The sequence below is a fragment of the Pholis gunnellus genome (assembly GCF_910591455.1).
Source record: "Pholis gunnellus genome assembly, chromosome: 21".
NCBI lineage: Eukaryota > Metazoa > Chordata > Actinopteri > Perciformes > Pholidae > Pholis > Pholis gunnellus.
Window position 1 is genome coordinate 13609611 of NC_136548.1, and position 27181 is coordinate 13636791.

The following is a 27181-nucleotide window of genomic DNA, read 5'->3' on the forward strand; positions in this document are numbered from 1 at the left end:
TTATATACTGTTTAATGGTTTAATCTATAGTAAGTATTGAGTTATCTGAACTTGTACTTAAACCAAACTAATACAACGTAATGTGTTATTACATATTGTATTTATGAATTATGTTTTAATAAGTGCCTTATTGTTGTAGTCTGTCAAATCGTCCCTACTTGTGTTATTTACCGTTATAGTAAATAACACAAGTAGGAAGTAAGATTATCGAAGAGATTTTAAGGGGAGACGTCCCAAGTTAACAGGTTTAGTTAATAGATGTCACAATGGAAATTCCCCAGTTGATTACCAACAATAAAACCTACAAGTTTTTGGAAATGTTATGCTTAAATGTGTGAATGAAGCATTATCCTACGCTAATTGTTGGTGAATTTATGATGAATCTAGATAAAAATTAACAAAGTGTAGTAAAACAAACTTTTTAGTAGTTTGAAAAGCAAAATAGCCCAAAACCTCAAAATTGATCATCGCATGAAAAACAATGTTTGCAATGCTCTTATTCTGAAATTCAGCACGGCCCACCCACATTCTATGAAACAGGGAGCACCTTGTTATGAGGACAGTAATTGCTCTTCACGGTGTGGTTTGAGAAACAGATTTATTGAGCAACAGTTGCTGTGAAGTCAGACAGTTGTTTTTGCTTTGACACAATGAAAACATTCTTTTACTGCGACAGAAAGTGTCTTTTTGTCGTAACATTTCAAGTTTCAAGTAGAAAATGTAACATCTGTTTACGTACCACATAGTTCAAAGTGCAGTTTTACATCTTTGATGTTAATATCATGTTAAAAGATAGATATTAATATTACTGAATATACTTGTTATCAGTGCAACAGGCAACTATTGCCACAAGTGCTTTTTATTTTGTGGTAAAACTCCTCTGTAAACATATAATGTGTATTTATACATTCTACTTTTTTAACTTACTTTACAAGTAATCTCAAATTATTATATTTTTTTATCTGGGTGGACTAATACTGGGAGGTTTGCACCGATTTGGGGGTTTCCCCCCCCTGATTCTCCATGTGCGCCTGCACAGACCTCCACAGCGCTCTGATGTTCCCCTCGCCAAAACCTGTGGCCCCCCTTCGCTCTATCAGCTCGAGGAAGAAGGTGTCCTCTGCAAAGATGGGCTTGCTGAACACCTGGAGAAGGTATCTGGAAACAAGACAATAACACGGTAAGGACACTCAGTGGGTCTTACGTGACCCCCGAGGAACATGTTGACTTGACCTCTACACTGAAAGTAATTGGACGTGTGATGCAGAGGCAATTTTAAAAGTGGTGCGTGATGACAGCCCTCGATGGCCTCTCACCCTCGGTTTTCACTGGATGCCGGATCCCGGTTCAGGTCCGTGTCCAGGAGAATACCATGCTTCGCCAGCATCTGGGGGTTTAGTCCTGCCTCCTCCATCTCCTGCTGTTTTTCCACCTGTCACAAGCACACAGAAGGGTTGATAACCACCGTAGAAGACGACACATTTGAAAATAAGACCAGTATATGTTTTGTATAATTATCTAATGTAATAATCAGCCATAGATACTGCTTTGTTAAAACAGTATTTCATAACATTTATTTACTACAATATCATTTTGAACTTGTTGACTGCAATGTGGGCCATTTCTTGCATTTATCAAAGAGCATTAGTATTACTTGTTGTGTCAAACCTGCTTGTAGTAGGCTTGAGGAGGGGAGAAGAACTGGACGCCAGCATCAGCCATCGCATGAGCAGTAGAAACTATGTTTGTCGTGTACAGTCCTATGTGCTGGATCCCCGGGGCCCCGTGCTGCTCCAAGAAGGTGTCGATCTGATTCCTGATTCCTGCAATAAGTGCAAGCACACGGTGACGCAGGTGTTGCACGCCATTCAAATGTGGCAGAAATGAAATACCTGGGAAGTTGCAAAGACATGCTGTACCTTGTTCAAAGAGCGATTCTGCAATCACAAACTTGCAGTCGGGCTCTTTCTTGTCCACAGAGGGGAGAGTGATGCCGACTTTGCTGCATTTCCAGTACTCCATGGCGGTTAGACGCAGTCCAATGCCCTCCTGGTTTATGACAAAACCTTCGTCCACGTCTTCAGTACTATTCAGAAGAAAATGCTTTTTACAGATATCACATTGAGCAAAATGTAGAACAGGACACAACGGTGAATGGTTGTTTTTTTTAAATTCTCACCTGTTAATGAAAAACCTTTGAAAACCAAAGAGCTTCTCGTACCACCTCATGACCTGGTTGGTTGTTTTCTTGAGACAGACATATGTTATGTGATCAAAGTGTGTGATTGGACAAGAAGTGTCCGTTTCTGGCAAGTCATTTTCAACGCCATCAAACCCAGGCAAGAAGCTGCCCTTGTATTTTGTCCTGTCAATCAACGTGTGGCACACGTTCCCCACGATGGATTTGACCACCGAGTAGGTGACGTAACCACACTCGTCGTGAACTGTCGTTGGCGGAACCATGAAATTGCAGCCCAGGTGTTGGAGAGCCCTGGATGACCTTTCCACATCCTCCACTTCGAAACACACGTTGTTGACAGTGTTCACCGGGTAACACGAGCTGACGTCGTAAAGACATTTGGTGGACTCGTCCCGGTTGTGTTTCCCCACGTTGACCGGCTGTGGAACATGTGGACGCATGTGCGTAGTGTGGAGCCTCTCAATCACTTCCGCTTCGCTCCGGGTGGGTCTCTCGTTCACGATGAAGACAGCCGCTCCCTTTCTGAAAGCCAGCTGCCTGGCCCCATCGGTCAGCCGGGTGGCAAACAAACTGAACTTGAATTTGGAGACAAGGTCGCTGGAAACTTTCTCCACGTTGGAGACGTTGAGCGAAATGTGGTGCAGCCTGGTCAACAGCGCTGCCATGGTGCGGTGGGACGTTTTTGACAGCCGTAGAGTCAAACAGAGCTCCTCCACCAAGACCCCACGAAGCGCAAGGTAATCTTGCGTGGTGGACGAATGGTGGAATGACAATTTCCGGGGACGTCACGTGATGCCATCGAGCCCCCACTAAGGGTACATCCCAAGTCTCTTAATTGCATCCCCGTTTCCCTCACTTGGGTCCTTCCCTTGCGTCTTAGTCCCTCCCACCAGGGATGTATGGAGGAAACCATGCGAGGAGAGAGGAAACGAGAATGACAATTAAGAGACTTGGGATGTACCCTAAATATATTTTACATTGCGGAAGAGACGTCTCTGTATGGAAGCCCATTTCTGGCACTCTGAGAAAAAATAAAGATGCTGTAAGTCATTATGAGATACTATCTCAAAATAATGACTTAGTATCACATAATTATGACTTAGTAATTCATAATTATGATTTATCTCATAATTATGAGATAGTAATTCATAATTATGAGATAGTAAGTCATACCTTTTTCCTCACAGTGGCAACAATGGGCTTCCATACCTCTGCAACACTAACAGCGGATAATTTATTTATAATTAATATAATGAATTATATAATTATTTATTCGATATTTATTTTTTAGTAAATTGACTTCCCAATGAATAGCCCTTGTTAAATGCACCAATTGCTGAATCCAGTTTTCTCTCTAACTGTTCATGAATGAGCGTGTGCAGTTCGGTGCGACATGTTATCATGCTAATTAAATGTAATTTGCATACGATCAGATTATTTTTTTATTATCTTAAAGTGACATGGAGGAACTTCCAATTTCTGTTGATGTTGGCAGTCCCCGCAAACAAAGGCAGTTGTGTTTCAGCGCACCGAGGTTCCTTTAGAAAACCTCTCATTTTACTGCAGCAGGGTCTGACAGTCGGCCATGTGAAGTCCTGGTTCTGGTTCTCCACTGCCTCCCTTCCCTCCAGCGGGCCAAGCATAATGGGCTGGGGTCTGCAGTCAGACTATGCACTTTGCAGACTCTAGATTGGATCGATAGACTAGATTAATATGCCTAATTTGTCTACAAGGAGCGAATATTTTTGTGTTCATAATAAAGTCGGATATTTCTGAATTGTTTGGTCAAATGTCCCATATTCCAGTGTTTTTAAAACACGATACAATGTTAAAACAATGTTGTGCTTTAGGGCACATACTAAACATGGCAGGCTTAAACCTCAGCAAATAAATACATTTCAAATTACGTAATATATACATTATCTGCCCCTTGTTATGAAATCCATCAGTTCTTCTGAACCTCTCATAACTGTTCGTACAGTCTGTTGTTCGTCAAATAGGGGTCATATATTATTTCCGACAGACCATGAACGCAACACGGTTCTTTCCTTTTATCCAATAGCGTTGCGAGCGGAGCCAGATGATTCGTGACGAAGGCAGGCGAGCGTTTATTTTGGCTCTGCTACTCATTTGTCTCGCTGTCGCCGCCATTAAACAACACGGAGGCACGTAAAACCATGGAGTGTCGCATATTTATAACATGATTCAAGGAGTACAAAGGCTTTGTCGCGGTGTGGGTTATTCTGCGGGAGGTTAGTGGGTCCATGAAGGTAAACATGTGAGAGCCCGAAGAGGTCGTAATAACTCTGATTGGGAAAGGTTTGGTAGAGCAGGAGGAGGGTTTGGGGTTTGTTGTGGTTTCCAGCAGCTCTTGGGAAACGGGGCCCAGTCGCGAAAACGGTAAGACTTTTACATATTTCTTCTTACAATATTCCGTAATATGACATGTTTCACGTTTGTACTTCACAGGAAATGATTGTTAACGGTTATAAATGACGGTAACTGTGTATGCTAGGTGGTTAGCTTGACAGCTAGCGAGGCTAAAACATTACTAACGTTAACCTACATTACAACACAATACAGCCAACCGTCATGTGAATCAGACCTGTTAACGATACTGAACAGCTGGCAGGCAATTTTAATCTTTCAATCACTAAATAATCTCAGATGTAATTAGCTTTTAACAGTTTAAAATGTGCTGGAATACATACTTGATGGAACTGCATGAAATATCTTAATTTATATGAATGTGTCTAAAACACAATGCTGGTTCATCATATTTATTGACCTTCAAGATGATTTACGAAACTTTTTGTTTATGCCTCACATCTGACTAGATTCATCACCTCAGTTTAACCCTCCAAAGTGATCCACGATGACGGAACAGAAGGTAAAGTGGGCCTGCGACTACTGCACCTATGAAAACTGGCCATCTGCAGTCAAGTGCACTATGTGCCGTGCACAGAGGTTGAGTGGTCCCATCATCACAGAGGAACCTTACAAGAACAGCCCTGATCTGGACTCCAGTCTGGGGTGGGACCCTCCCAGAACTGAGAGTGGCAGCAACCTCCTCATCTGCCCCGACTCCAGCGCTAGGCCAAGAGTCAAGTCGGCCAGCATGGCTGAGATTGCCAGTAAGTGGTCCTGCCAGATGTGCACCTATCTGAACTGGCCCCGAGCACTCCGCTGCACACAGTGCCTGTGTCAGCGCCCGAGGACCAGCAGTCCCACCGAGTCCCCCCAGACTTCCGGCTCCAACACGGGCTGCCGTCCTCCTCTCCACTCTCCGGTGGATACCTGTGAGGAGTACAATGACCGAAACAGACTCAACACCCATCCGCAGCACTGGACATGCACAGTTTGCACTTACCAGAACTGGCCCACAACCACAAAGTGTGTGGTTTGTGACCGCCCCAAGCCCAACAACCAGGAAGCCATAGAGCTGGCCGAGTCTCCAGAGCCAACACCCATGATAAATGAACAGGACAGGGCTCGGTGGAGGGGCAGTTGCAGTGGAGGCCAGAGCCAAAGGAGGTCCCCTCCGATGCCCAAGAGGGAAGACAATGTCCAAATGGACTTCCAGAGGATCGAGCTCGCAGCTGGAGCCATGAGCAGCAAAGAGGAGCAAGAGGTCGACTTCAAGAAGCTAAAGCAGATCAGAAATCGCATGAGGAAAACAGACTGGCTGTTCCTCAACGCATGTGCTGGTGAGTTTTGAATACGTTTATTACATGTCATCCATGCTCTTGTACCAATTTTCCTTGTAACAACACTTCTATTGTCCCAGCTGCCTTTCGTTTCCTTCCATGATGTCATGCTCAGTGATGACCGAGCGAGGTAATCCCAGTCAGAGGCAACCAATGGCAAAACATTTAGTTTTCCGCTTGTGATCCACTTGGGGGTTTTATCAATGAACGACAACATGTTATTGTTTACACTCTATATATTATTGTACAACAGGAATTTCTGAAAACGTGGGCTTGGCAAGCTCTCTGAGAAGGGTTTCATTTCACAAGGTTGGAAGAGGATACGTAAAATCAACGAAGCACAAATTAAGCTCAGCGGCATTATTATAAAAAACAAATGTGTAACCAAATGGCAAGTAGGAACTTGATCCATCTCCTCACTTAAACCCTGGATGCCCTGGCTCTGCCACTGAGAGTGTCTTTGATAGACTGAGAGGGTGTGAGTGCGTCCCAGCCGGTGGGCATGAATGGGCCGTCTGGGACCAGAGGCTCTCCTGGCCCGCCGTCAACCCACCCTGTAAACAGTGGTGCTTATGTGCTGCGTCGGGACCCTAGGAGGCAGAAAAATAGCCTTGACAAGACATGAACACCAGTCTCCAACAACAGCAAAAAAACAAAGTCTATCACATAATCAGTGTCCTCCCGACCTTTGCACTCATTGCCCTTTTCCGACTTCTTGTTGTGAAATAGAAAACATTACTCTTCGCTCGCAGCGAGAGTGTTTATCCACCATTCCCTCTCCCGTCTACCTCACACAGACAGTTCCAGCCGTTTGATGTTATTGTGAATACTGCTGCACCTTCTTACTCATGCCATGTCAGCTGACTTTCTTTTTTTTATTTTTTTTTTTACAGTTGGGCTCTTCAAAGTGATTTTTCAATGGAGGAAGTGCCTGAGTCGAGTAGCACTTTACAGCCGAGCCAAGCACTTCCTCAGGCCGCACAACGTGATTTCACTTTGCTCTACTGTTTCTGATCTAATGTCTTTTTTTTTCAGAGCTCTGTATTTGGGCCAAAGTGGGATGAGCCCATTGATTCTACTCTCCACAAAAGGAAGCAGACTCTGTTTGTGTAGTGTTGTTCTTTTGTGTGGGCTTTGACCAGCGAGTCTCGCTATTGCAGATAATATTTGTCTGTATTTAAACCCTTTTAATTCTTACAGTTTGATACTGCTCGTGAGGAGCTGTGTGTTTGCCATTAAACACGGGAAAGATCTCATTGATCAGCTGCACATGAGTACAAAATTATACCGAAAATGATCACAAATATCAATAACAAGTCCAGTTTGATTAGTTCAAAGAACAGCTCAATATTATCGTCTGTCCAGATGGTGACGCCAGATGTTTAGGACGCCCCATATCTGAGACGATGTTGTATCGACTAATCCCGGCATAATAGGTTGATAATAAGGTTTTTAGAATGTGTCCCAAATCCACCCTGTTTATTAATCCTGTAAAGTACACATTATGTTCTAATCTTCACAGTATACTAGCGTGGTAAACGAGAAATTGTCACATGGAAAATAAATAATAATGCTGTAAGTCAAGGGGACCATAACATGCTCCTAAGGATCGAAATTCTGGCCAAGAAATTAGTGTTTGTACGAACATGAAATGAGCATTAGAGCTGTCAAGCTTATTAGAAAGGACGGTAAAGAGGCAGTCGTGCAACGAGGGAAGAGATGCAGCGTAGGTCTGACATTGAATTGGAAGTTGTGGTAATGTGCTATGCGGCATAACCATTAGGCTATCAGGACGTCCCCGCCATTTCTATTGTACACTTTAATGCACACTCTCTTATAGAGAACATGCTTTAAAGAAGGACTGTGCTCTCTTTTTCCAAGGCCTTAATCAGGTGTTTTCAGTAATGTGAGACCACAACAGCACACCCACGTATACTAATGTTGGCGTCCATCGTATGGATCTGTGTTTGCAAAGTTATTGGCCACCTCGTGTTAAAGGGACCAGGCGTTCTTGGCACGTTCCCGTCGACGTTCGCTCGAGGTAACCTTCGTCTTCCTCCTGCCGGGGAGGACAAAGCTCCCTCCCTCTGTTAAAACTAACCAGAGCTTCGGTGTGCAGCATGCTCTCCTCATTTCACTCATGACAGATGTTGAGACGACCATTTTCAAAGGAGGGGGGGGAGAGCGCTATTCTGCACACACCGCCCTCTGTCTGACACCGCTCTCTGATAGCTCTGCTGTTATGAGCTACACTGCTCCGTGCAGCAGCCTGACGCTGTGGTAACTGCTCCCACACTGGGTTAGCTCGTCGCTACATCTAGAGGTCAAGAGCCAGAGAGCTCACTGTGGATTCTTTTTTAGCATTTTGCTCTTTTGACATTGGATTTGTTGTATATGATTGCTTGTGACTGAGAGCAGTATGATTTTTTCCCTGTAGCTCTTTCATTGAACAAGGCAAGCTGTCTGTCACGTCTTGCTTCTATTACAAGCAAGGACATGGAGCTGGAGCTGCTCCAAGAGGCAGGCTAATCCATTTACAGAGAACAGGCCTGTTTTTAAAAGGATCCCCATGTCTTTCTACATCAATTTATTTTCCTTGCTGATGTGGTTGAACAAGAAACACGAGTATTTGGTGTCATAAATTCACTCGGATACTAATTTATTGCATTATTATTAGTACAGCCCTGCAATATATCCACAGATATAAATGGTGTGCCTAATGAAGTAGCATGTGAGTGTACATTGTGATGACCTCAGGGCTTTGTGGACAGGTTTGCTGTTGAATAGTTTCTCTGAACCGCACTGTTCCTTCTTCCTCAACCGTTGATCGTGAACATCGTATGCGTGTGCGTCACCTCCCTCGAATTCCTGGAAAAGCAACTGCAGCAAATCCACTTTTACACGTCGGCGTCAATGTTTGTCTCCCTATTTTCTCACCTTCCTTCCTTCCTTCCTCCCCCCCCCCCGTGCTGCAGGCGTGGTGGAGGGAGACCTGGCTGCAATAGAAGCCTACAAGTCGTCCGGCGGCGACCTCGCCCGGCAGCTCACTGCCGACGAGGTGCAGCTCCTCAACCGGTCCTCGGCGTTTGATGTCGGCTTCACTCTGGTCCATCTGGCCATCCGCTTCCAGAGGCAGGACATGCTAGCCATCCTGCTCACAGAGGTTCGCATGCTACAGATTTAGTTCGTCTTCGCCACCCCCCACTGGAATTAAGGGTTCTCCATCTTTCTTTGGGCTGGTTGTCCCTTGATTAAAACCTCTCTAAACACACCATTCTGATTACAGATAAATACACTACACAGCAGAATCTGTCGTGGTATCAGATTAAAATTGTATATAAGAGTGTAGGTAAACTACCAGTGCTCTTGTGACTGTCTTTACTAGGAGTGCATTATACAACGTTTGACAATCTAATTGGTTGTTAAAAAGCAAAAGGTCAGAAGTGCGCCTGTATTTGTGACGCTCCTCTGTTCTTCGCCTCAGCAACCACGTCGGCCTGTAATAGTTCTGCGCTAGAGTAGAGGATGTATAGCAGATGCCTGTAATGCCTTTAATTACAGCAGAAGTGCACTTTAAGGATTAGGTGGAGGATCAGCCTGGCTGCAGTCCTGCCGCTGGTTCCCTAATGGACCTGATGCCACAGAGCTGAAGTGGTCTGCAAGGAGGCCAAGCAATGATTAGGAAAGGCACAGGCACGGTTCTGTGAGACAGAAAGATGGCCTCTTCACCACAGAAATTTGAGCCTCAATATAGAAAATAATACATTTGAGTAAAATCCTGTCAACATTTGTCCATGTTGCCCATCCTTTGGACAACGTCCAATGATTCTGTGTGCGGTTTTGTCTCTTAGGTGAACCAGCAGGCAGCTAAGTGCATCCCTTCCATGGTGTGTCCCGAGCTGACGGAGCAGATCCGCCGGGAGATAGCGGCGTCACTACATCAACGCAAAGGGGACTTCGCCTGTTACTTCCTCACTGACCCGGTCACCTTCACCCTGCCTGCAGGTACCCCCCGACCCCTTGATGTAGCACAGCGCTTTGGCTTATTGGACCTCCGTGCATATATGTGCACTCTAAGACCTCCACTGACTTCTAAGGTCATTTATTCTACAAGGGTAGAATGGAAAATTATTTTGGGGATTGTATTCATGCTTAAATTTCATGCCCATGTGCAGAAGTGTCCTCTAAACTGTGTGCTGCATTTCAGTGTGTGATCTCGACCCCCCCCCCCCCCCCCCCCCCCCCCGTCTGTGGAGAATTGGCCTTGTTGTGCAGCATTGCTCAGAGAAACGGCAGCTCAGTGTCCTGTCCCTGTGGCGTAATGTCTTCACTGAAATGACATGCACTTTGCTTTCACAGCTACCAGTTGTGTGCTGATTCTGAGCCGTCAGTGCCGCCGGGATGAAAGATTACGCAGGCTTCACTGATAGATTTGAATTTTTTTTTTTCATGGTATGCCAAGTATTTCCTTGCAGACCGAATTTGGCCAGAGGCCAGCTGCAGGGTGCTCTCCCTCTGTTTCTGTCTGTCTCTCTCAAACAAAGCCAGCGCCATTCACTATTGAGCCACAGAATAGCCACCAGTGTTCTGGCCTTTTGTGTGTATGCACAGTTCGATACACAGAGGAACACAACATGCCGTACAGAGCTTGTGTTTACAGCGCTCTATTGACAAAATGTCAGCCGGTGGGTGGAATTGAAAAGAACATCCCTGTGTGTCGTTACTGTGGCGTCTCGGTGTCCCTCGGTGTAGTGCACCGTTACGGTTATGATGAGTAAAAACACAATATCTTTCCCCCATACCTCTTTGCAGATATAGAGGACTTGCCGCCCGCCGTCCAAGAGAAGCTGTTCGATGATGTGTTGGATCGAGATGTGCAGAAAGGTACCAAAGAGTATTCATTTGTATATATGGGTACAGGACACGGGTTACTGTGCCCTGTACAAAAACCAGCAACCAGCTCTGCACCTCCTGCTTCATCTTATATACCCGTTCTAATTAGGTTAATTGGGCTCAATACTTTCCCTCCCTTCTCACTCCCAGGACTGCACTGACTGCATGTGTGTGTGTGTGTGTGCTTGTGATCATGTGTTGTACTGAAGGTATCGGAGGAGTCTTGTGACCTATTTAAGCCGCTGCAAATTGGGTGACTGATGGGAGGTGCTCTGTGTTTTTTGCACAGAACAATGACACACTGGGAGTAGGTCAGTGGAGAGGAGCTCGCGTCAGCACCAGTTCTTTCTCTCTGAGCCGAGGATAGCGGGCCTGAACAATGGGCCTGAGCCGGGATAATTGAATGAATATATTAAGATTCTGTGTCCTGTCTATATCTGTATGTTGGGAATCTTGTAGCATAAAATCTCCTCAAGACCCAAACTTGTCCCAGAATGTTTTGTATTTGTATACATGAGCATTTCCCTACCCTCGTCCCTCACTCACGCATTGTCTCCGTGTGTAGAGTTGGAAGAGGAATCTCCGGTCATCAACTGGTCTCTGGAGCTGGGCACGCGCTTGGACAGCCGCCTGTACGCCTTGTGGAACCGCACAGCCGGAGACTGTCTGTTGGACTCTGTTCTACAGGCCACCTGGGGCATCTACGACAAGGACTCTGTTCTCCGCAAGACCCTCCACGACAGCCTGCATGACTGCTCCCATTGGTAAGACACCCAAGAGTCCCCGCAGTCATATAATCCAAGAAACACTTTATGACTCACACTGTAAAGTATAGATAGTAAGACATGAACGAGATGTTCTCCTTTTAACGTGTGTTGCAGTACGTATGTGTATGATTTAGCTTATTATGGATAACTAGGTTTTAATCTGTTATTCCATGTTTCATGTGGTTATTCTTTGCATATATATATATATATATACAAGGCTCTATAACCAGGGTGAGATTAGTGAGAAATTACATTTGAAATTTGATTCAAATGAACTTTATTTCTAACTTTCTTTTAGGTTTTACACGCGCTGGAAGGAGTGGGAGTCGTGGTACTCGCAGAGCTTCGGTTTGCACTTCTCCCTGAGAGAAGAGCAGTGGCAGGAGGACTGGGCCTTCATCCTGTCTCTGGCCAGCCAGGTAATTTATGAGGTTCCTTCTGGATTGCTCGCTTCCGTCCTCAAGTCCGCTATCGATCGAAGGACAGAGAAGGGCCGAGTACGATGCGGTCGGTCCGTAAAGGGAGCGCGCGAGCGCCAAAGGGGAGTAACGCTTTGAAAGTACAATTCATCCATTGATGCGTTCTCGCCGACGAATTCAAATGTCATCGTCATAGAAATGCCACCGAGTTAATGATTTTGTGACTTTTGATTGGTTTTGGAAGATAATTAAACTGCCTGGCACACATTAATAGATGCAGGAAGTTCACCTCCTCATTTCTACTCCTATTACACAAAAGGGACGAGCTCTGCCTCGTTGTTTTGTTCCTCGTATTGCTTCTATAAAAGAGGGAATAGAGTTGAACTGCACGGGAGACACAGTTAGAAGGTGGATCTTGTGTGAGTGACGGGGGAGGACAAAAGCAATTATTATAATACCCTAACATGGCGTTCTAGATTGACAGACGGCTCAGCTGCTGAAGCAGCACTACGTCCCCGTCATGTGACCGTGCGATTACAGGCGTTCAGCACAGAGAGCCGCTCCGCCGGCCGGACAGCAGAAGCTGCCGCGTGATTACCTTGTCTGGCAGAGATGGAATCCAAAAGGAGAAGATCATCCTTTTTATATCCCCTCCGATGAATGTGGATCCCATTTTTGAAGCCGCCTTTCAACATGAAATGTGTTGCAGCTGTAGTATATTTAAAAAGCAGCTCTGCAGTCTGCTTCCTGCTTACTCAGTACCACTGAGAGACGAGATGCGCTGCACGCGTCTCGCTATTTCTGGTTGCATTAATATTGAATGTACCATTGAGGGATGTTTGTGTGATTACAAACGCTGTATGATGTTGTTTTTTTGTTTCTTCTCCTCAGCCCGGGGCCAGCCTGGAGCAGACGCACATTTTTGTTCTCGCACACATTCTTCGCAGACCGATCATAGTCTACGGAGTGAAATACTACAAAAGTTTCCGTGGGGAAACGTTAGGATACACTCGTTTTCAAGGTGAGGCGGCGTTTGGATGAGCTTGGGAGGTTGTGGTGGTAGTTTTATAAAAAGGACTGTGCTGCCGCTTCATGCTTTTGAGTGATTCTGTTATTCAAAGCACGACACAAATCATAGACGTGTTCTGCTTCGGCCTCTTGTGACATCTAGCCGTGCCCGTATTTCATATTTTATTTGCTGTTTACAAACTGAATTTCGTGGAATTACATTTTGCTGAAGAAATAATAACAGTCCCCAGCTCCACAAATACAATGAAAGCTCCCTGATTGTATTGAAGTGGAGTCATGAGTCAGAGACAGATATCTGAAAACAGACGAGTAAAACCACTAAACCTTTTGTATTTGTATATTATAAATTACATTTTTATGTCCTACTATTATATTTTTTTTGAACACTATACTATGCCTTATTACCTTTTTATGAGGTTTTTTTTTAATGACTATACTTTGTCAAAGAATTGTCAAAAAAGTCATACTATTGTATACATTTTTCATAAATGTTTCCACATACATTTATACCATGACTTTTTACTGTTTTTTCATCATGCTATACTTACATCAACATACTTTAATATTACTTTTTATGACGTTTTTTCGACATGCTGTACTATGACTTTTTTATGACTTTTGTGGACATACTGTACTATCATTTTTTTATGACTTTTTTTGACATGCTATGACTTTTGTTATGACTTTTTTTTGACATGCTATACTATTACTTGTCTATGTCAGATTTGAGATAGTGCTTGGCCCCAGCTGACACACACACTCCTCAGGTTTCTTCAGTGTTGTTCCGTACAGAAGTGCAGCTGGTCTTACTTGTTTCTTGTGTGTTTAGGTGTGTACCTGCCGCTGCTATGGGAGCAGAGTTTCTGCTGGAAGAGCCCCATTGCGCTCGGTTACACGCGGGGCCACTTCTCGGCCCTGGTGGCCATGGAGAACGACGGCTACGACAATCGCGGTGCGGGCGCCAACCTCAATACTGACGATGATGTCACGGTCACTTTCTTGCCACTGGTGGACAGTGAGAGGAAGTTGCTGCACATTCACTTCCTGTCTGCGCAAGAGGTAGGGACTGAGACTACAACATCCGAAGCTCTAGCTGTGCGCTATTGTTTTGCGTCCGTTTGTAATATTGAGAAAAGGACACACTGAGTGAAAACAATGAGCATTATATTCAGTTTATGGTGCAACATTGCCACAAATTGCTTCCAGCATGCAGTTGTTCAGTGGATGTTTCGGATTGCGATGCATGACTGTGGTCACACTGGCCGTTTCACATCTTAAATATGTCACAACCATTAAAACTGCATGTTTGTCTGCAAACTCAGATGGGCAACGAGGAGCAGCAGGAGAAGCTGCTCAGGGAGTGGCTGGACTGCTGCGTGACAGACGGAGGCATGCTGGCCGCCATGCAGAAGAGCTCTCGCCGGCGCAACCACCCCCTCGTCACCCAGATGGTGGAGAAGTGGCTGGACAGATACCGCCAGATCCGCCCCTGTGCCTCTCTGTCCGACGGCGAGGAAGAGGAGGATGAAGACGAGTGAGTGAGACTTGGACACTGTAGGCTCTGGGAGAGAACCTTACTATCTATATTTCTGTTTTTTTTTTTTTTTTTTTCTCCAAAATGTAAATCTTTAACTTGTAACAATGCATGTGTTGTGTGAGCTCCGTGATAGAAAAAAACAAAAAGATACCAGCAACAACAAACAGAATCCTGATTACTGCTCCTATGAAAGCACATCAAGTCCACTTTATTTGCCTCCCTGTGCTCAGATTCCTCCTTATTTGTTATCAAAGTAATTACCTTGACCTGATGGAACTACTAGAACTTATAGGAAAATATTCTGTATTTAAGGAAAAATCCCGAAGCTGCACTAGATGAGAACTTTAATTTACAGAATTGTTGCTTAAAGCGGAGAGGATGCTGATCTCTGTGTGTATGTTAAGGTTTAAAGAGCATCTGTTTTGCTGATCCCTTCTGATGTTTTGGATTTATTTATTTATGTAGGAGATTTAGCGCGCAGAGGCGATTCCTTTGTTCTCCCCCCCCCCACCCCCGTTTAATCTGTGTTCCGTTTGATCTGTTCAGTCTTGAAGTATTTTATTTTGCACAGATGATACCTACATTCTGTGAGGGGAAAGGACGTACAAGTTTACTGACATTTTTTACGTGTGATTCAATAGCTCAATGTCATATTAGAGTGGGTGGTGGTGGTGATGCTGGTGGGGAAAAGAAACCAAACACCTCTTTCTAGAGAGCGCATCAATATTACGTTTCTCACTTGTATCCCCTTTTGTTTCCATTTGTTTTCAAATTTCTCATTCTTGTGTCGTTTTGGATTTGACTTGAGAATGAACTTGTGTGTTTTTTTTTCTTGCCGTAGCTGAAATTACTGTTTGAAAACACACTGGGTCATAGTTTTTTTTTTTTTTTTAATTTTGATTTCCCTGTTTGACAATTAAATATAGTCCAAATTGGAAGCTTGTTTGAAAAGAGCGATACAGATTGTTTTTTCGAAGATTTGTATTTTCTGCCACCGCTCTCGTGGGAGCATCCAGTGACTCAAAACCTCAACACAGAACGGCTCTCTCCATTGTTACTAAAATGTAATATTCAATGGCATCAGTTGAAAGGTGATAATGTAATTTTGCCGCATTAAATTTTCTGTTCGCAGGACTTGTTTGTACTTTGGCGCCCCCTTGTGACAGATGATGAAAGTACACGGATGACACGGACCATGTAAGGTTACATTGAAGGAATGTATCATCAGGAGCTGCTCTGCTAATAAAACATGCAAGACAAAACGTGTGACAAATCATGCTGGTACAGACGGCTGGTTCTCAGAATCATATCTTTTATTTGAACTGCACTGAATGCTAAATGTTCACCTTGTACAAGAAACAAATACAAATACTCACACTAAAAACAAAAACGTACTGCTGGCTGCCTCTTTTGCTATTGTTGGGACACTAAGGAGTTTCTGCTATTGCTCTTACAGAGTACAGGACGCCCCAAAGAACCTGGCCTTCAATTGAACAAAGAAAATATAAGGAGAGAAGAGAGAGGGTGGATCACATAGGACTATGGTTATAGGAACATTTAACTAGGCAATACAAATCTAACAGGACTCTTCAAAACTCTTTAACACCAAAAACGTGGGATGCGCCTTGAATATAAAAATACCACAATGGAGAGGATGAGGGAGGAGAGGAAATATCCAGATTAGTCTTAGCTTTTTTTTTCTTCTTTTTTTTTCGTCAAAAGACAGAATTCTGGGAATAAACAATATCTGCAAAAAAGTGTTTTCCTGAGTCATTAATGAAAGTAAGTTTGCTTTAACCCTTTCCTGTCTTCAGTGTGAAATGTGCTCAAAGAAGAGAGGGGGTAGGGGGGGGGGGGTCACAATCTGTGTGCTGCTGCCACTAAGGTTTCCATTAGCTGTCATCAGAACTTACTTTTTAAGATTCTAAAAAATGTTTCCCTCCTCAGTCACACCGACACGTCAACAAACTCTTAACTAAAGAGGAAAGTTAAATACTTAGCTGGCAGCTCCCTCTAAATCCACTTAATGTCAAAATTCAGCTACAATCAAATGTATAAAGTGAATGTTTGTTTAGTGTTTACAGCGTAAAAAATACTCACATGACACATATCGGAGCAACTTATGGTGTCAACGGTCACAAGTGCAGAAGAAATCCTCCACGCTGTGTATAATTATAAGTGCCCTCAAGTGGTGAAATCCTCTAACTGCAACAGCTGCATTATTGCCAGGAAAGGGTTAAAACCCACACTAGATTACTAGAACTGATGAGCAATCTGTTTTTTTTTGTTTGACGAATGATAAATATATATAGTAATCCACTTTTAGTCATTCACACAGAAGATTGAAAGAAAAAAAACCCCAATAATTCTCTTGTGAGGCATAATGAGGGGGGCTAAACAACACACATTAGTTACATAAGGAGGGTTGGAGCTGGGTGGAGGAAAGGTGGGGAGGGTCAGGAGGAAGTGGGGGAGGGGGCGGGGGGGTAAGGTCCAGTAGCACATGATGCCAAAGTTTTTTTCTCTTGTTCGCCCCATTGGTGTGTTGAGATGTGGGCCTACGTTTCCCGTGAGCTCTGAGGTGTACGGGGGCGGGACAGAGTCTCATCGGGTAATCCCGGAGCGCTAAAAACACTCGACTCTGTGTCCACAATCATAGGCATGTCCCGAAGAAAAAACAAAAAAAACCCATCAGCATCATCATCAAAGAGTAAAGTCGGTACTGAACCCAAAGAGACAGAGAGTAGAAACTAAAACATTAAAAGTACAAATTCCCCCGGAACACTTCCTTTGTTCCCCAGTCGCTGACTGACTTAACAGTCGGCCGCTTGTGTTGTTTAAACTGTCTCTTGGTCCCAGTTGGTCGGTTGCTTTGCGATTGGTTGGTTCTGAGTGTCGACACGTCGGATGAGATGTTGTTGTTTGTATCCCTTCTGCTGCTATTGCTCGGTGAGGTGCTCTCTGGTCTCGCCGTGTTTGGAGGGCTGGTTGGGCGACGGGGCCTGGGAGGGGTGTGTACCAGAGGGCAGGCTGTGGGCGATGGGCACCCCACCTGGCACCATGCCCTCTAACGCCCCAGGGATGCCACCTGGAGCCACTCCAACTACGCCCGGCGGGTATCTGGGGAAGGAGGAAGGTCAAAGGTTAAGTGTCGCGGGCAGTGTGACTCCCAAAGTGCACGTAGTGTACCAATGTGTTGGCTAGCCCACATTCTCAACATCCTGAAAGACAGGATTATCTGAACAACGCTAACGTCTAGTGACACTAAAGGCTCTTTCACACCACAGGAAACAAAAACAGTCAGAAGAAGTGATATAGTATGTCGAGATAAGTCAAAAACGTCATAGTATAGTATGTCATACAATTTAAAAAGTATAAGTATATTACTGTAAAAGTAGTTTCCCACTGTGAGCCCGAGGTGCTCCGTACAAAAACATTCACCAAAGAGGATAATGCAGCTCAGAGACGTTAAATCCAACAGAAGTTGCCCAAAAAACCCCATAAGAAGGAAATCACAAAGCATGACTCCGTCCGTGAAACTGCATCTGAATGGATTTCTGTCATGCTTATTAACCCACATTCGCTACCATCCATCTCCACTTTTGTGTTCAGTCAAACAGGTGAGTACTGGGGGAACCATAGAGGGGGGGGGGGACACACATCATTGTGAGCTCAGGTGAGAGGGTCTTATCCGGGACCTCCAGACGAGAGGCTGTTGTCCCGGATGGTCGTATTTACCTGCTCCTGATCTAGGCAATAATTTTGTCGTGGGGGACACCGGTTGTTATGCCAGGAAGAGTTTGGTTCACTTGGCTGCGTGAAAGAAACACATGGAGGCGGACATGCTGAGTTCAGGAAGAGCCCACAGGTGGGCAGAGAATGACCGTTCTACCACTACAGAGAACAGTTAGTGAGGGTACAGGGCACCAGGATCTATAGCAGATCGCTGAGTTCATTGATTGTTAATAAACTTTCCTAAAGCAATTTAAGAAAATACATTTTTAAACAATGAATATAGGGGGGAAAGGGAGTCAACATCAAATTTTGTGAGTTACCATTAACATTGCAAGTTATTGGGCGATAAATGCTGATAACAATATATCAATAATCTATCATAAATGATCTAAATTGGCATTTTAAAAACACAATGCTAACATGATGCAGGGCAGCTTTTTGTCTTCCTTTCTTTCTTTCTTTAAAATGGGAAGGGGCGACGTTTGCTAGCCATCTGCATGTTCAGTCCTTACCTGTAGGCGGCGCCGTTGAGCTCAGGGTGGACGCCCGGCTGATCCATAACCGCCCATGGTGCCGTGGTGACAAAGAACTCCTTGTTGACGCAGTTTCTTAGGCTGTCAGGGATACGGCCTGTCATATGAAACACACACACACACACACACACACACACACACACACACACACACACACACACACACACACACACACACACACACACACACACACACACACACACACACACACACAGAGTTCAGACTGTATCAGGCTTGGATACACAAATGCAAATTAAGACTATTTAACAATCTGGATGTTCTCCGGTAGGCCCGGCCCCTGGGCTCTGCTCTGCTCTGAGTCGGGGAGCTAATGATGACATCTATTAAGAGGTCCAGATTTAATAAAGGCTACCCGGGGCCCGCTGAAGTGGAAATGTGACATCTGGGAAAGACAGACGTGCAACAGGTCACAGAGCAGGCTGAGGCTGCGCCCGGTTCATGAAGCAGTGGAGGGTTGGGACAAATACTTAAATGTTGTGTTTGTCAGATGTGACAAGAGCAGATAATAAACGGGTTGGTGTGGCCGCGTACCGGTGATGGCTCTTCGGATCTCGGTGGCGGCTGCCTCCCTCATCTCCAGAGAGGCCTGCTCACTGTACCAGGCTGTGTGTGGTGTGCAGATCAGGTTTGGGGCGTCTTTCAGTGGGCCCTGAGAAAAACTGTAACACACACACACACACAGAGGGTAAGAGAAATAGAGAAAAGGACAAGTGATGATAAAATATTGAATAAAAGACACAGGAGCAAAGCTGTGTTGTTCTTATCTTTGTGAATTATGATGAATACAATATGAGATGACCACAGCCCTCCTCCATTAAACGTGTTCTGCTTATTGATGCTATATTTGGATGTTTGACCTCTACTGTTCACATTCTGCTGAAACTCACTGAGAATAGACTTCACAGCAGAGAAACCAGCATGAATCAAATTAACAATATTTGCATGTTCATAGATTCTGGATTTTTTTTTATGAGGTAGAAGGAGTTGATGTAACTATTTTATTTGTAACTAATTGAAGTTGTCTGACACAAATTATTATTCAAAGCATTTGTATTTGATGCCTTATGACGTGTCTGGAGGGGATCGTTACGTTTTTAATGCTCTCGTGATGGTAAAATTGTCATAAAAACATCATGTGAGGAATGGCAAGTGGCAAACAAATGAGAGCAGTTTAGCACAGTTGTTACATTTTAGAGCCGACAGCTGAACAGTGTCGCTGGATAGTCAGAGAAGTAGATATTATCGGTGCGTTGAGCCATGCAAGTTGGTGCATTAAAATACTGCCAGGGGGCATCTCTTTGTTTTTTTGTGTGAAAGTATCAAATATTTTTTATTGGAGCAATCACAAAGCTCATTCATGTGCATAACTCATTTCATATTTTAACCAATTCTTATTCAGTTTTTTTGGGACACAATTTGCATGACAATGATCTGGAAACATGGCTAATGGGAGAAAATGTCAGCTCTTGTTATTCACACGAGGCACAATCTTCTTCCTCCTTTTCCAAAAACGTCCTTTCCTTCATCTCTGTCCTCTCATGTGGCACTGAAAGACAGATCCAACTCCCCCTCCTCTTCCTCTATTCCTGTAACACCTAGCCTGGTTGTGTGTGTGTATGGTGTGTGTAACGCCTCAGTGGCGCCCTGAATCAGTGGGATGGAGGACCTAAGTTATGAAACACTCCCCCTGTTGACATATTGGGTCAGCGGAGCATGAGTTCCAGCTTCATCGGGATGAGTTTCGGTCTTCACGGGCAGCCGGTCAGCTGAACATCAGGCCAGAAACAGGCAGCCTCCAAACTAGCTAACTGTCCCTGATGCGTGAACAACAATCCCCAGCAGTCACCCCCTGAGAGGGGGGGACATGGTTCTCAGAAAGGTGGAATAAACCGAGAGGTGTATCAGGCTGTTTGCCCTCTGCTGGGAGCAGGAGGAGTGCAAACGGAGATTGGAGCTCAAAGCTGCAGTACAGTGACGAGGCAGCAGGCAAAGAGGGAGACGGTGAAGGCGCTACAAGTGAAACATAGCCCGTGATGAATGCCTGAATGTGCACAGGGTGACATTCAGTACCACCTTTGAGCTCGATATGGGATCAAATGTGTTATATACATTTTCAAATCAATAATTACGGATGATGATCTACAGCAATCTTGGTCAAATTTCATTTTCAACAAATGTGAAACTTCAGTGTTTCCTACAAGCATTTTCTCATTTGGAAAACGTTTGGCTCGTACGTCTAAAGCAAGCCTCCAGGAAGAGTGTATAGTATTGCTCCTCTCCACACCAAACCATCCACCGGCACCTTGAGCTGTATTTAGTTTCCTCTAATGGGAATAAAGGGAGCTCTCTCTCCATCTCCTGACTTCCATTAACTTCAGAGCCCTGGAGGAGCGTTTGAGAAGAGTATCTTTAACTCGTCATATGTCTGCCATTGTTTCTGGCTGTCTGTCTGACATTCTTTCTCTTCGGCTGTTTAAGGTTCTCTGTCTCTTTGACTGGGTGTCATTTGTTCCCTTCCTACACACCCATCTATTCCCCTGTCTGGATCTGTCTCTTTAAGAGAAGCATTCATCTGTCTGCCTTTGAGAGGGATGTGTGTGTGTGTGTGTGTGTGTGTGTGTGTACTTACGTAAAGGGCTCCGTCTCATGAACGTCCAAGGCGGCACCACGTATCCTGCCCTCCTTCAACGCCTGGGCCAGTGCCTTCTCATCCACCAGGCCTCCCCGCGCGGTGTTCACCAGGAACGCGCCCTGACGCATCTGTGGTGCACAAGACACACACACACATACAATCAAGTAAACAAGGTGTGCCAAAGTTAAAGAAATTCCTTCCAGGCGCTCCTCAGATATTGCATTCACGAGACCGAGACGGCTGGACTGATGGAAAGATGGACGTACGTATGGACAACCCGTAAATATAATGCCTCCGACCCCAGCTATCGCCAGTACAGACGTAAAGACAGAGAAACAACCAGTTATTCACCAAAATAAATGACCAGATGTCGGTGTTTGTGTGCGTCTGTCAGCCCGACAGTCGAATTAATCCATTTGATCTAACGCGGCACACAAATCTGGATTGGATGACTGCATTTGAGAGCCTTGAAACGTATTACACGGGACAGAAATTGAGAATTTAAAAAACCCGTCTGCGACACCTTTGTTGTGCCTGACACCTGAGAGATCTAGGAGACAGACAGCATCTGGGAAACATACTGTCAGATGTGGGATAAAGAACATCTTTATCCCAAAACCAGGAGATGAAATGAAGGATGAGGGGTGAGCTGAAAGATGAGGCAGCGCCACCACCCTTTGCTGCTTGTGTGGAAGAAAGAAAAAAAAGGCACAACAAAAAGTATAAGAGGGAGGATGAGAAAAAAAAAAATCAAATGAATATGCTCAGAAGAAAGTAATCCCTTAATCTTGACAAAAGCTGAAATCCAGGGGCATGAAAAGCCTTTACGCTGGCAGTCTTTTATTAGGCCTTGGTGGTTTTGACACACACACACACACACGTTTCCACTTGCTGAGAGCCGAGAGCGACTGCCAAGATTTTGGGTTGAGGAAAGAGAGGAAAGTGTTCTTTCATTGCGGCACTTAAAGAGGCAGCTGAGAATATTAAGCTTTGAAAAAAGAAATTGAGTTAACTAGGTTAAGCTATTACCTTACACCCACTTATGCTTGCCTCATCACATTCTGAGACTCGTAAATGGCAGAAAGAAGGGCACGCGATAGGCAAGACAAAGGGAAATCAGTGAGCGGCAACATGGGGGGAAAATCGACAGCAGGGAGATGCTTCCTCAGCCGGTGTAGTTCCCCCGGCTCCCCTGCAGGTGTCGCCCCAGGCAGCTATTGACTCAGAGAACAGCACTTTCCCCTTGCGGTGCTCGCAGCCCCCCCCCCCTGCTGCGCGGCCTCGTCGATATATTTGCTGTAGCCGTGGGCTGGCACTAATTGCATTTGACAGAGCAAAGGAATGAATTTGTGTCCAGCTTTGGTGGAGCTTAAGATAAAGAGCAGGGAATGTGCGGGCAGAGGAAAGGCTGCTGCCGCTTCCTCTCCTCTCTCTTCCTACCGACTATAATGCTCTTTAGGACAGCCTCCAGGCTGACAGAGTAATAATACACCCGCAGCTCTGCTTGTCTAACCGGCTAGATAGCATTTGCATTAAGCCCGGGTCACATCACAGCTGTTCGGCTCTGTGTGGAATGACACGTCTGCGCGTGCTAACGTACCTGTTTGATGGTGAAGTCGTTGATGAGGTGGTGGTTGTGTTCGTTCAGGTTGCAGTGCAGGGACACGCAGTCGCTCTGGTAGAGCAGGTCCTGCAGGGTGTAGACGCGCTGGACGCCCAGCGAGCGCTCCAGGCCGTCCTGCAGGTAAGGGTCGTAGAAGATGACGTTGTAGCCGAAAACCTTGGCGCGCACCGCCACCGCCTGGCCCGAACGACCTGAGGACACGCGGAGAAAGTGAAGCGAATCCTGTTTAGTTATGTGCAGTCAAACACAGGAGCAGAGGGGCAAATACATGACGTCGACAATCCAGGTCTTTAGTTGATGTCACTATCTAGAGAAAGGTTAACCTTTTTGGACCAGCAACTAATGCCACAACCTGCATTTATTAAGACTATAACGATTGAGATAATAACTCGGGCACATTTACTTTATTATAGGCACTGTTCCTGGTGAATAATTATTTTTGGGGCAATACATCTGCATCGACTAAATAGGAAATAAAGGGCTGTAAAAGCATCATTATGGTTACTACTAAATGCATTACATCATTCCTGCTAAATACACTGTGAGCATGAAAGAGTGAGTTATAAAAATAGTATTTAAGACACCATAAAATGAACAAAAAAATCTAACCAATAAAGCTACCCATCTTTAAGCAATTTCATTCACTTAGCACGTTAAGAGGTCTTTTTTTTTTTAATGTCTGCGAGAGCTTTGCTGTTGTCAGAAAGAAAATGGTTAAAGATTGATAAGTGGTGGAGTCATGGTGGAGAAATCGTTTTCTCAAAGAGAGGACACAGTGAGGTAACTGGTGTTCCAGTGGAGACTGTGAGACAGCGAACCAGCAGCACATAAGGCTCTTTCCTCCGTCTCTCCCAGCCATGTGTTGTGTAGGCTGAGAGGCTCTGCTCTGCTGCTGGAGAGGCCGGCTCCTGCTCAGCAGCAGCAGCAGCTGCTGGTGAAAAGGAATCGATAAAGTCCTTTACACTCTCAAAGTCCTCTCTTTGTGATGGAGCATTATGTCCTGCTCTTAGGCTTTCTTTCTTTTTTTTCTCCTCCTCTTTCAATCTCAGCCAATAAGAGACTCCTTATAATACTGAAGCAATCACTCAGACCATTCTGTTCCATTATGGTGATGGGATTACAATCAACTTCTTGATTACTGTAAAAATCCATCTCTCCCAAAGTGCTTGATGCACTTTTCCCCTCAACTAGCCCTGTGTACTTCTGCTTCAATTACTTTATTTCTTATATTTCACAGAATAACACTTGACAACATAGAGCATGAACGTGTTGCATTCAGCTGCTGGTTGTAAGTGCAGACAGCAGCAGCAGCAGCAGCAGCATGGGAGTGAGTCTTTCTGTTAGTTTGAAACCGACCGGGTCGTCTTGTGGCTGAAATAGAACCTGATTTGATGAGACGCATCTCTGCTTCTTCTGCAACGATTTTCTGTCTGTGTGGTCGATAGACAATTGTTGTAAAGTGGTGGATTTAGAGGGAAACAGCATCTCTTTGATTTTGAGGGATTTACAATAAAGTCTAGTGTTTACAGTTACAATTAGTACCTCTAATTCACAATTCTGTTCCGTAGCACTAGAAACTAAAACTATTAGTGTTTTTTGTGTGGATTTCTCCTTTCATGTGGCGCTACCGCAGAATCAAAAACAGTACGTCTCCTCTTCTTGTATTTCGAAGCCTCCCTACCTTCCCCACACCGATCAATGCCACTAAAAGAGAGCATAATACTGCCAGAGGGCCTGCCACTCAACTTTGTTGCCTTGTTGCTCATTTACGAGGACGGCACTCTGCACTCAAATGTGAGGCCACAACACAAAGATTTGTGGAATCAACTCTTTCCCAGCCGGTGGCGATGCTGCAGATGGGGGCGGTGATTGGTCAAGGCCAACTTGAAGGAAAGAATGCTGCCTTTGTAAAACAGTCCGTTCAGAGGTAATGTGTGTGTGTAGCCGTCAGTCAAAAGATGGTCTGGTTTGGATCTTGTGCTGCCGCTGTGGATTTCTCCTGGACAGAATACGTCGGTGAAGGTACGAGTAAGTAGTACCCAAGTAGTAAGTGGACCTCGGGTGAAGATTCGTTATAGTTTCAAATGAGAGGAATGAACTCATTTTGTTGTTAATTACAGAATCATTCGTTCGAACAATAGGAATCTGTAGAACGATAACATGATCAGGACAAATCGACCAAACCCACTCGACTCGTATCTAAGTGTCGCTTTCCCCGCTCATGTGACTGTTCAGGGTGTTTACGTTTCTGCTTCTCTTCTCTGTCTTCTGATCTCACGTGTGCCATTAAGGCTGATGAGCCTTTCTTTAAAATGTGTATGAAACGTGAGGTAAAGGGAATTGCACATACTTATTTATGAGCGGTAATCTCATTGACAGCATACAACTAATCTAGGGAATAATAGCAAAATCAATTACAAATGAATGCAGCAGCACTTATTTAAAAGTGTAAATGCCTGAAACATTGGCGTGGCTGGTACTTGAAGTACTCCCAGAGTCTTTTGTCGCCCCGGAGCCAGGTGTTTTTTCTCTCCATTCTGTGTGTTTGCAGCCTGCAGAGTTGTGCAGCTGGCTGAATGTGCAGAGTCCCACAAACAAACACCAGGAGGCCCTTCGCTCTCCCCCACCTCCCGCTGACAATGGACATTGTTTTGGAGACGGCTTGAGCCAGAAAGACCGGGAGAGGAGGCTGGAGGTGGGAGGATTCGGTGAGAAAGAGATAGATTTTGTGGGGGGGGGGGGGGGGGGCATTCTTCCTGCCAGGACCTGCTGTTTGGGCACAGTAAGTCTAGGAGGCTGTCTGGGACCTGTAGGGAGGGGGAGGATGTTGTGTTTTTGTGTGTGTGTGTGTGTGGGGGGGGGGGGGGGGGGGGGGACTGTATGTGGACACAGAGATAAGGTGGTACTCTGGAAAGGCTTTTGAGGAGACAAAGCTTCTGTGAGCCCACTAATGTTGAGACAGGGCAGAATGATGCACAAACACACACAATCGGCATTATAACAGGTGCAGAGAGGGAAAACACACTGCAACAAACACAAACACACACACACACACACACACACACACACACACACACAGGCAGAATCCGGTCTACCGCGAGGGGGCCCGATTATGGCAGGGCAAGGTGTCGAGGGGCCGCAGTGACGGAGAGGAAGAGTCGAAAAACAGGAGAAGAGAGAATAATGGCGATATAATGGTGAGCATTAGAGCGGTGGGAAGAGAAAACAGTGTGGCAGAGAAGAGGAAGCCAGCCCGGAGGGAGGCGAAACAGACAACCTTGAAATAATAATGGGACGGGCAAAAAGAAATAACCTTATCAGGGCAGGAAAACAGAAGGCACACCGAGCGCTGAGAGGATATGAAAACACAGAACGGGGGGAAAGGGAGTGACAAAAACAGAAATATGATGAAAGGTAAACTAACTACAGAATACATGATACTAACCAAAGCCGATGAGGCCAAGGGTTTCGCCACGGATGCGGGCGGCGCCGGACGCCACCTCGCGGATCTGTTCCACGCTCTGGACCCGCGTGCCCTCCCGGAGAGCCTGGTAGAGCCAGGTGTTTCGCCGGTAAAGGTTGAGGATGTGGCACAGGGTGGAGTCTGCCGTCTCCTCCACGGCCGCCGAGGGAATGTTACACACAGCAATGCCTAAAGACAAGACAGTGAGGATGAATCAAGATCGTCAATGTTAGAATTCTAATAACAGTATCATTCCGATAGATACGAGTAAATTCAGGCTAGTAAGAGATTTAAAAAAGTGGTAATTTGATACATTTATTGTCTGGATCTACTACCAATATGCGTCACCTCATGGCAAACTTATGCAAAACATACAATATATATATATACTGTAAAATAATTGAATTGATGTTCAATGTAATGACCTGTGTTGCACTGGAACTAAGGCTAAAGAACAAGAAGCAACAGTTCCAACACATACAGTACAAAACAAAAACTATAAATAACTAAAGACTAAAATTCAAGGTTTCGACACTTTCTGTCAAGATGTTCTCCAAGTAGAATGCTCATAATTGTGTTACCTTCAGAGTCTTAAAGCCTCTGACCTTCTGGTATTACCTC

General features: G+C 45.0%; 3 protein-coding genes across 4 annotated transcripts in view; 1 reads left to right on the forward strand and 2 right to left on the reverse strand.

Moving 5' to 3' along the window:
• Positions 1 to 589: 589 nt before the first annotated feature.
• On the reverse strand, positions 590 to 3042 carry hpdl (4-hydroxyphenylpyruvate dioxygenase-like). The gene is made up of 5 exons (XM_079182200.1): positions 2180 to 3042; positions 1920 to 2086; positions 1669 to 1823; positions 1317 to 1432; positions 590 to 1158 (listed from the first exon to the last, which is right to left on the reverse strand). Exons 1-5 carry the CDS (start codon positions 2863 to 2865, stop codon positions 972 to 974), a joined length of 1311 nt encoding a protein of 436 aa, XP_079038326.1. The 5' UTR covers positions 2866 to 3042; the 3' UTR covers positions 590 to 971.
• Positions 3043 to 4351: 1309 nt separating this feature from the next.
• On the forward strand, positions 4352 to 15125 carry zranb1a (zinc finger, RAN-binding domain containing 1a). Its single transcript, XM_079183006.1, has 10 exons — positions 4352 to 4600; positions 5038 to 5907; positions 8883 to 9070; positions 9759 to 9912; positions 10720 to 10791; positions 11366 to 11564; positions 11866 to 11986; positions 12878 to 13007; positions 13845 to 14074; positions 14338 to 15125. The coding sequence occupies exons 2-10, from the start codon at positions 5076 to 5078 to the stop codon at positions 14551 to 14553; spliced, it is 2142 nt and encodes a 713-aa protein (XP_079039132.1). The 5' UTR covers positions 4352 to 4600; positions 5038 to 5075; the 3' UTR covers positions 14554 to 15125.
• A 284-nt stretch (positions 15126 to 15409) lies between these two features.
• ctbp2l (C-terminal binding protein 2, like) overlaps positions 15410 to 27181 on the reverse strand; it is a 68217-nt gene continuing 56445 nt past the window's right edge. The window contains exons 5-11 of one of the 2 annotated variants that reach the window (XM_079183008.1): positions 26543 to 26749; positions 23074 to 23288; positions 21471 to 21601; positions 19373 to 19500; positions 18800 to 18917; positions 18291 to 18365; positions 17548 to 17672 (exon numbers count right to left, since the gene is read on the reverse strand). In XM_079183008.1, the coding sequence (XP_079039134.1) occupies positions 18302 to 18365; positions 18800 to 18917; positions 19373 to 19500; positions 21471 to 21601; positions 23074 to 23288; positions 26543 to 26749 (863 nt within the window). In that variant the 3' untranslated portion in view covers positions 17548 to 17672; positions 18291 to 18301. Of the gene's footprint in view, positions 17673 to 18290; positions 18366 to 18799; positions 18918 to 19372; positions 19501 to 21470; positions 21602 to 23073; positions 23289 to 26542; positions 26750 to 27181 lie in introns of both variants that reach the window. The other variant, XM_079183007.1, reaches the window with a different exon arrangement.

Excerpts from the sequence above, each read along its gene's own strand:
- hpdl (XM_079182200.1), bottom strand. The coding sequence starts at position 2,865 with ATGGCAGCGCTGTTGACCAGGCTGCACCACATTTCGCTCAACGTCTCC. Across the intron at positions 2,087-2,179 it reads CAAAGGTTTTTCATTAACAG|TACTGAAGACGTGGACGAAG; the intron begins GTGAGAATTTAA and ends TCTTCTGAATAG. Across the intron at positions 1,824-1,919 it reads AGAATCGCTCTTTGAACAAG|GAATCAGGAATCAGATCGAC; the intron begins GTACAGCATGTC and ends CACTTATTGCAG.
- zranb1a (XM_079183006.1), top strand. The coding sequence starts at position 5,076 with ATGACGGAACAGAAGGTAAAGTGGGCCTGCGACTACTGCACCTATGAA. Across the intron at positions 13,008-13,844 it reads AGGATACACTCGTTTTCAAG|GTGTGTACCTGCCGCTGCTA; the intron begins GTGAGGCGGCGT and ends TTGTGTGTTTAG. Across the intron at positions 14,075-14,337 it reads ACTTCCTGTCTGCGCAAGAG|ATGGGCAACGAGGAGCAGCA; the intron begins GTAGGGACTGAG and ends CTGCAAACTCAG.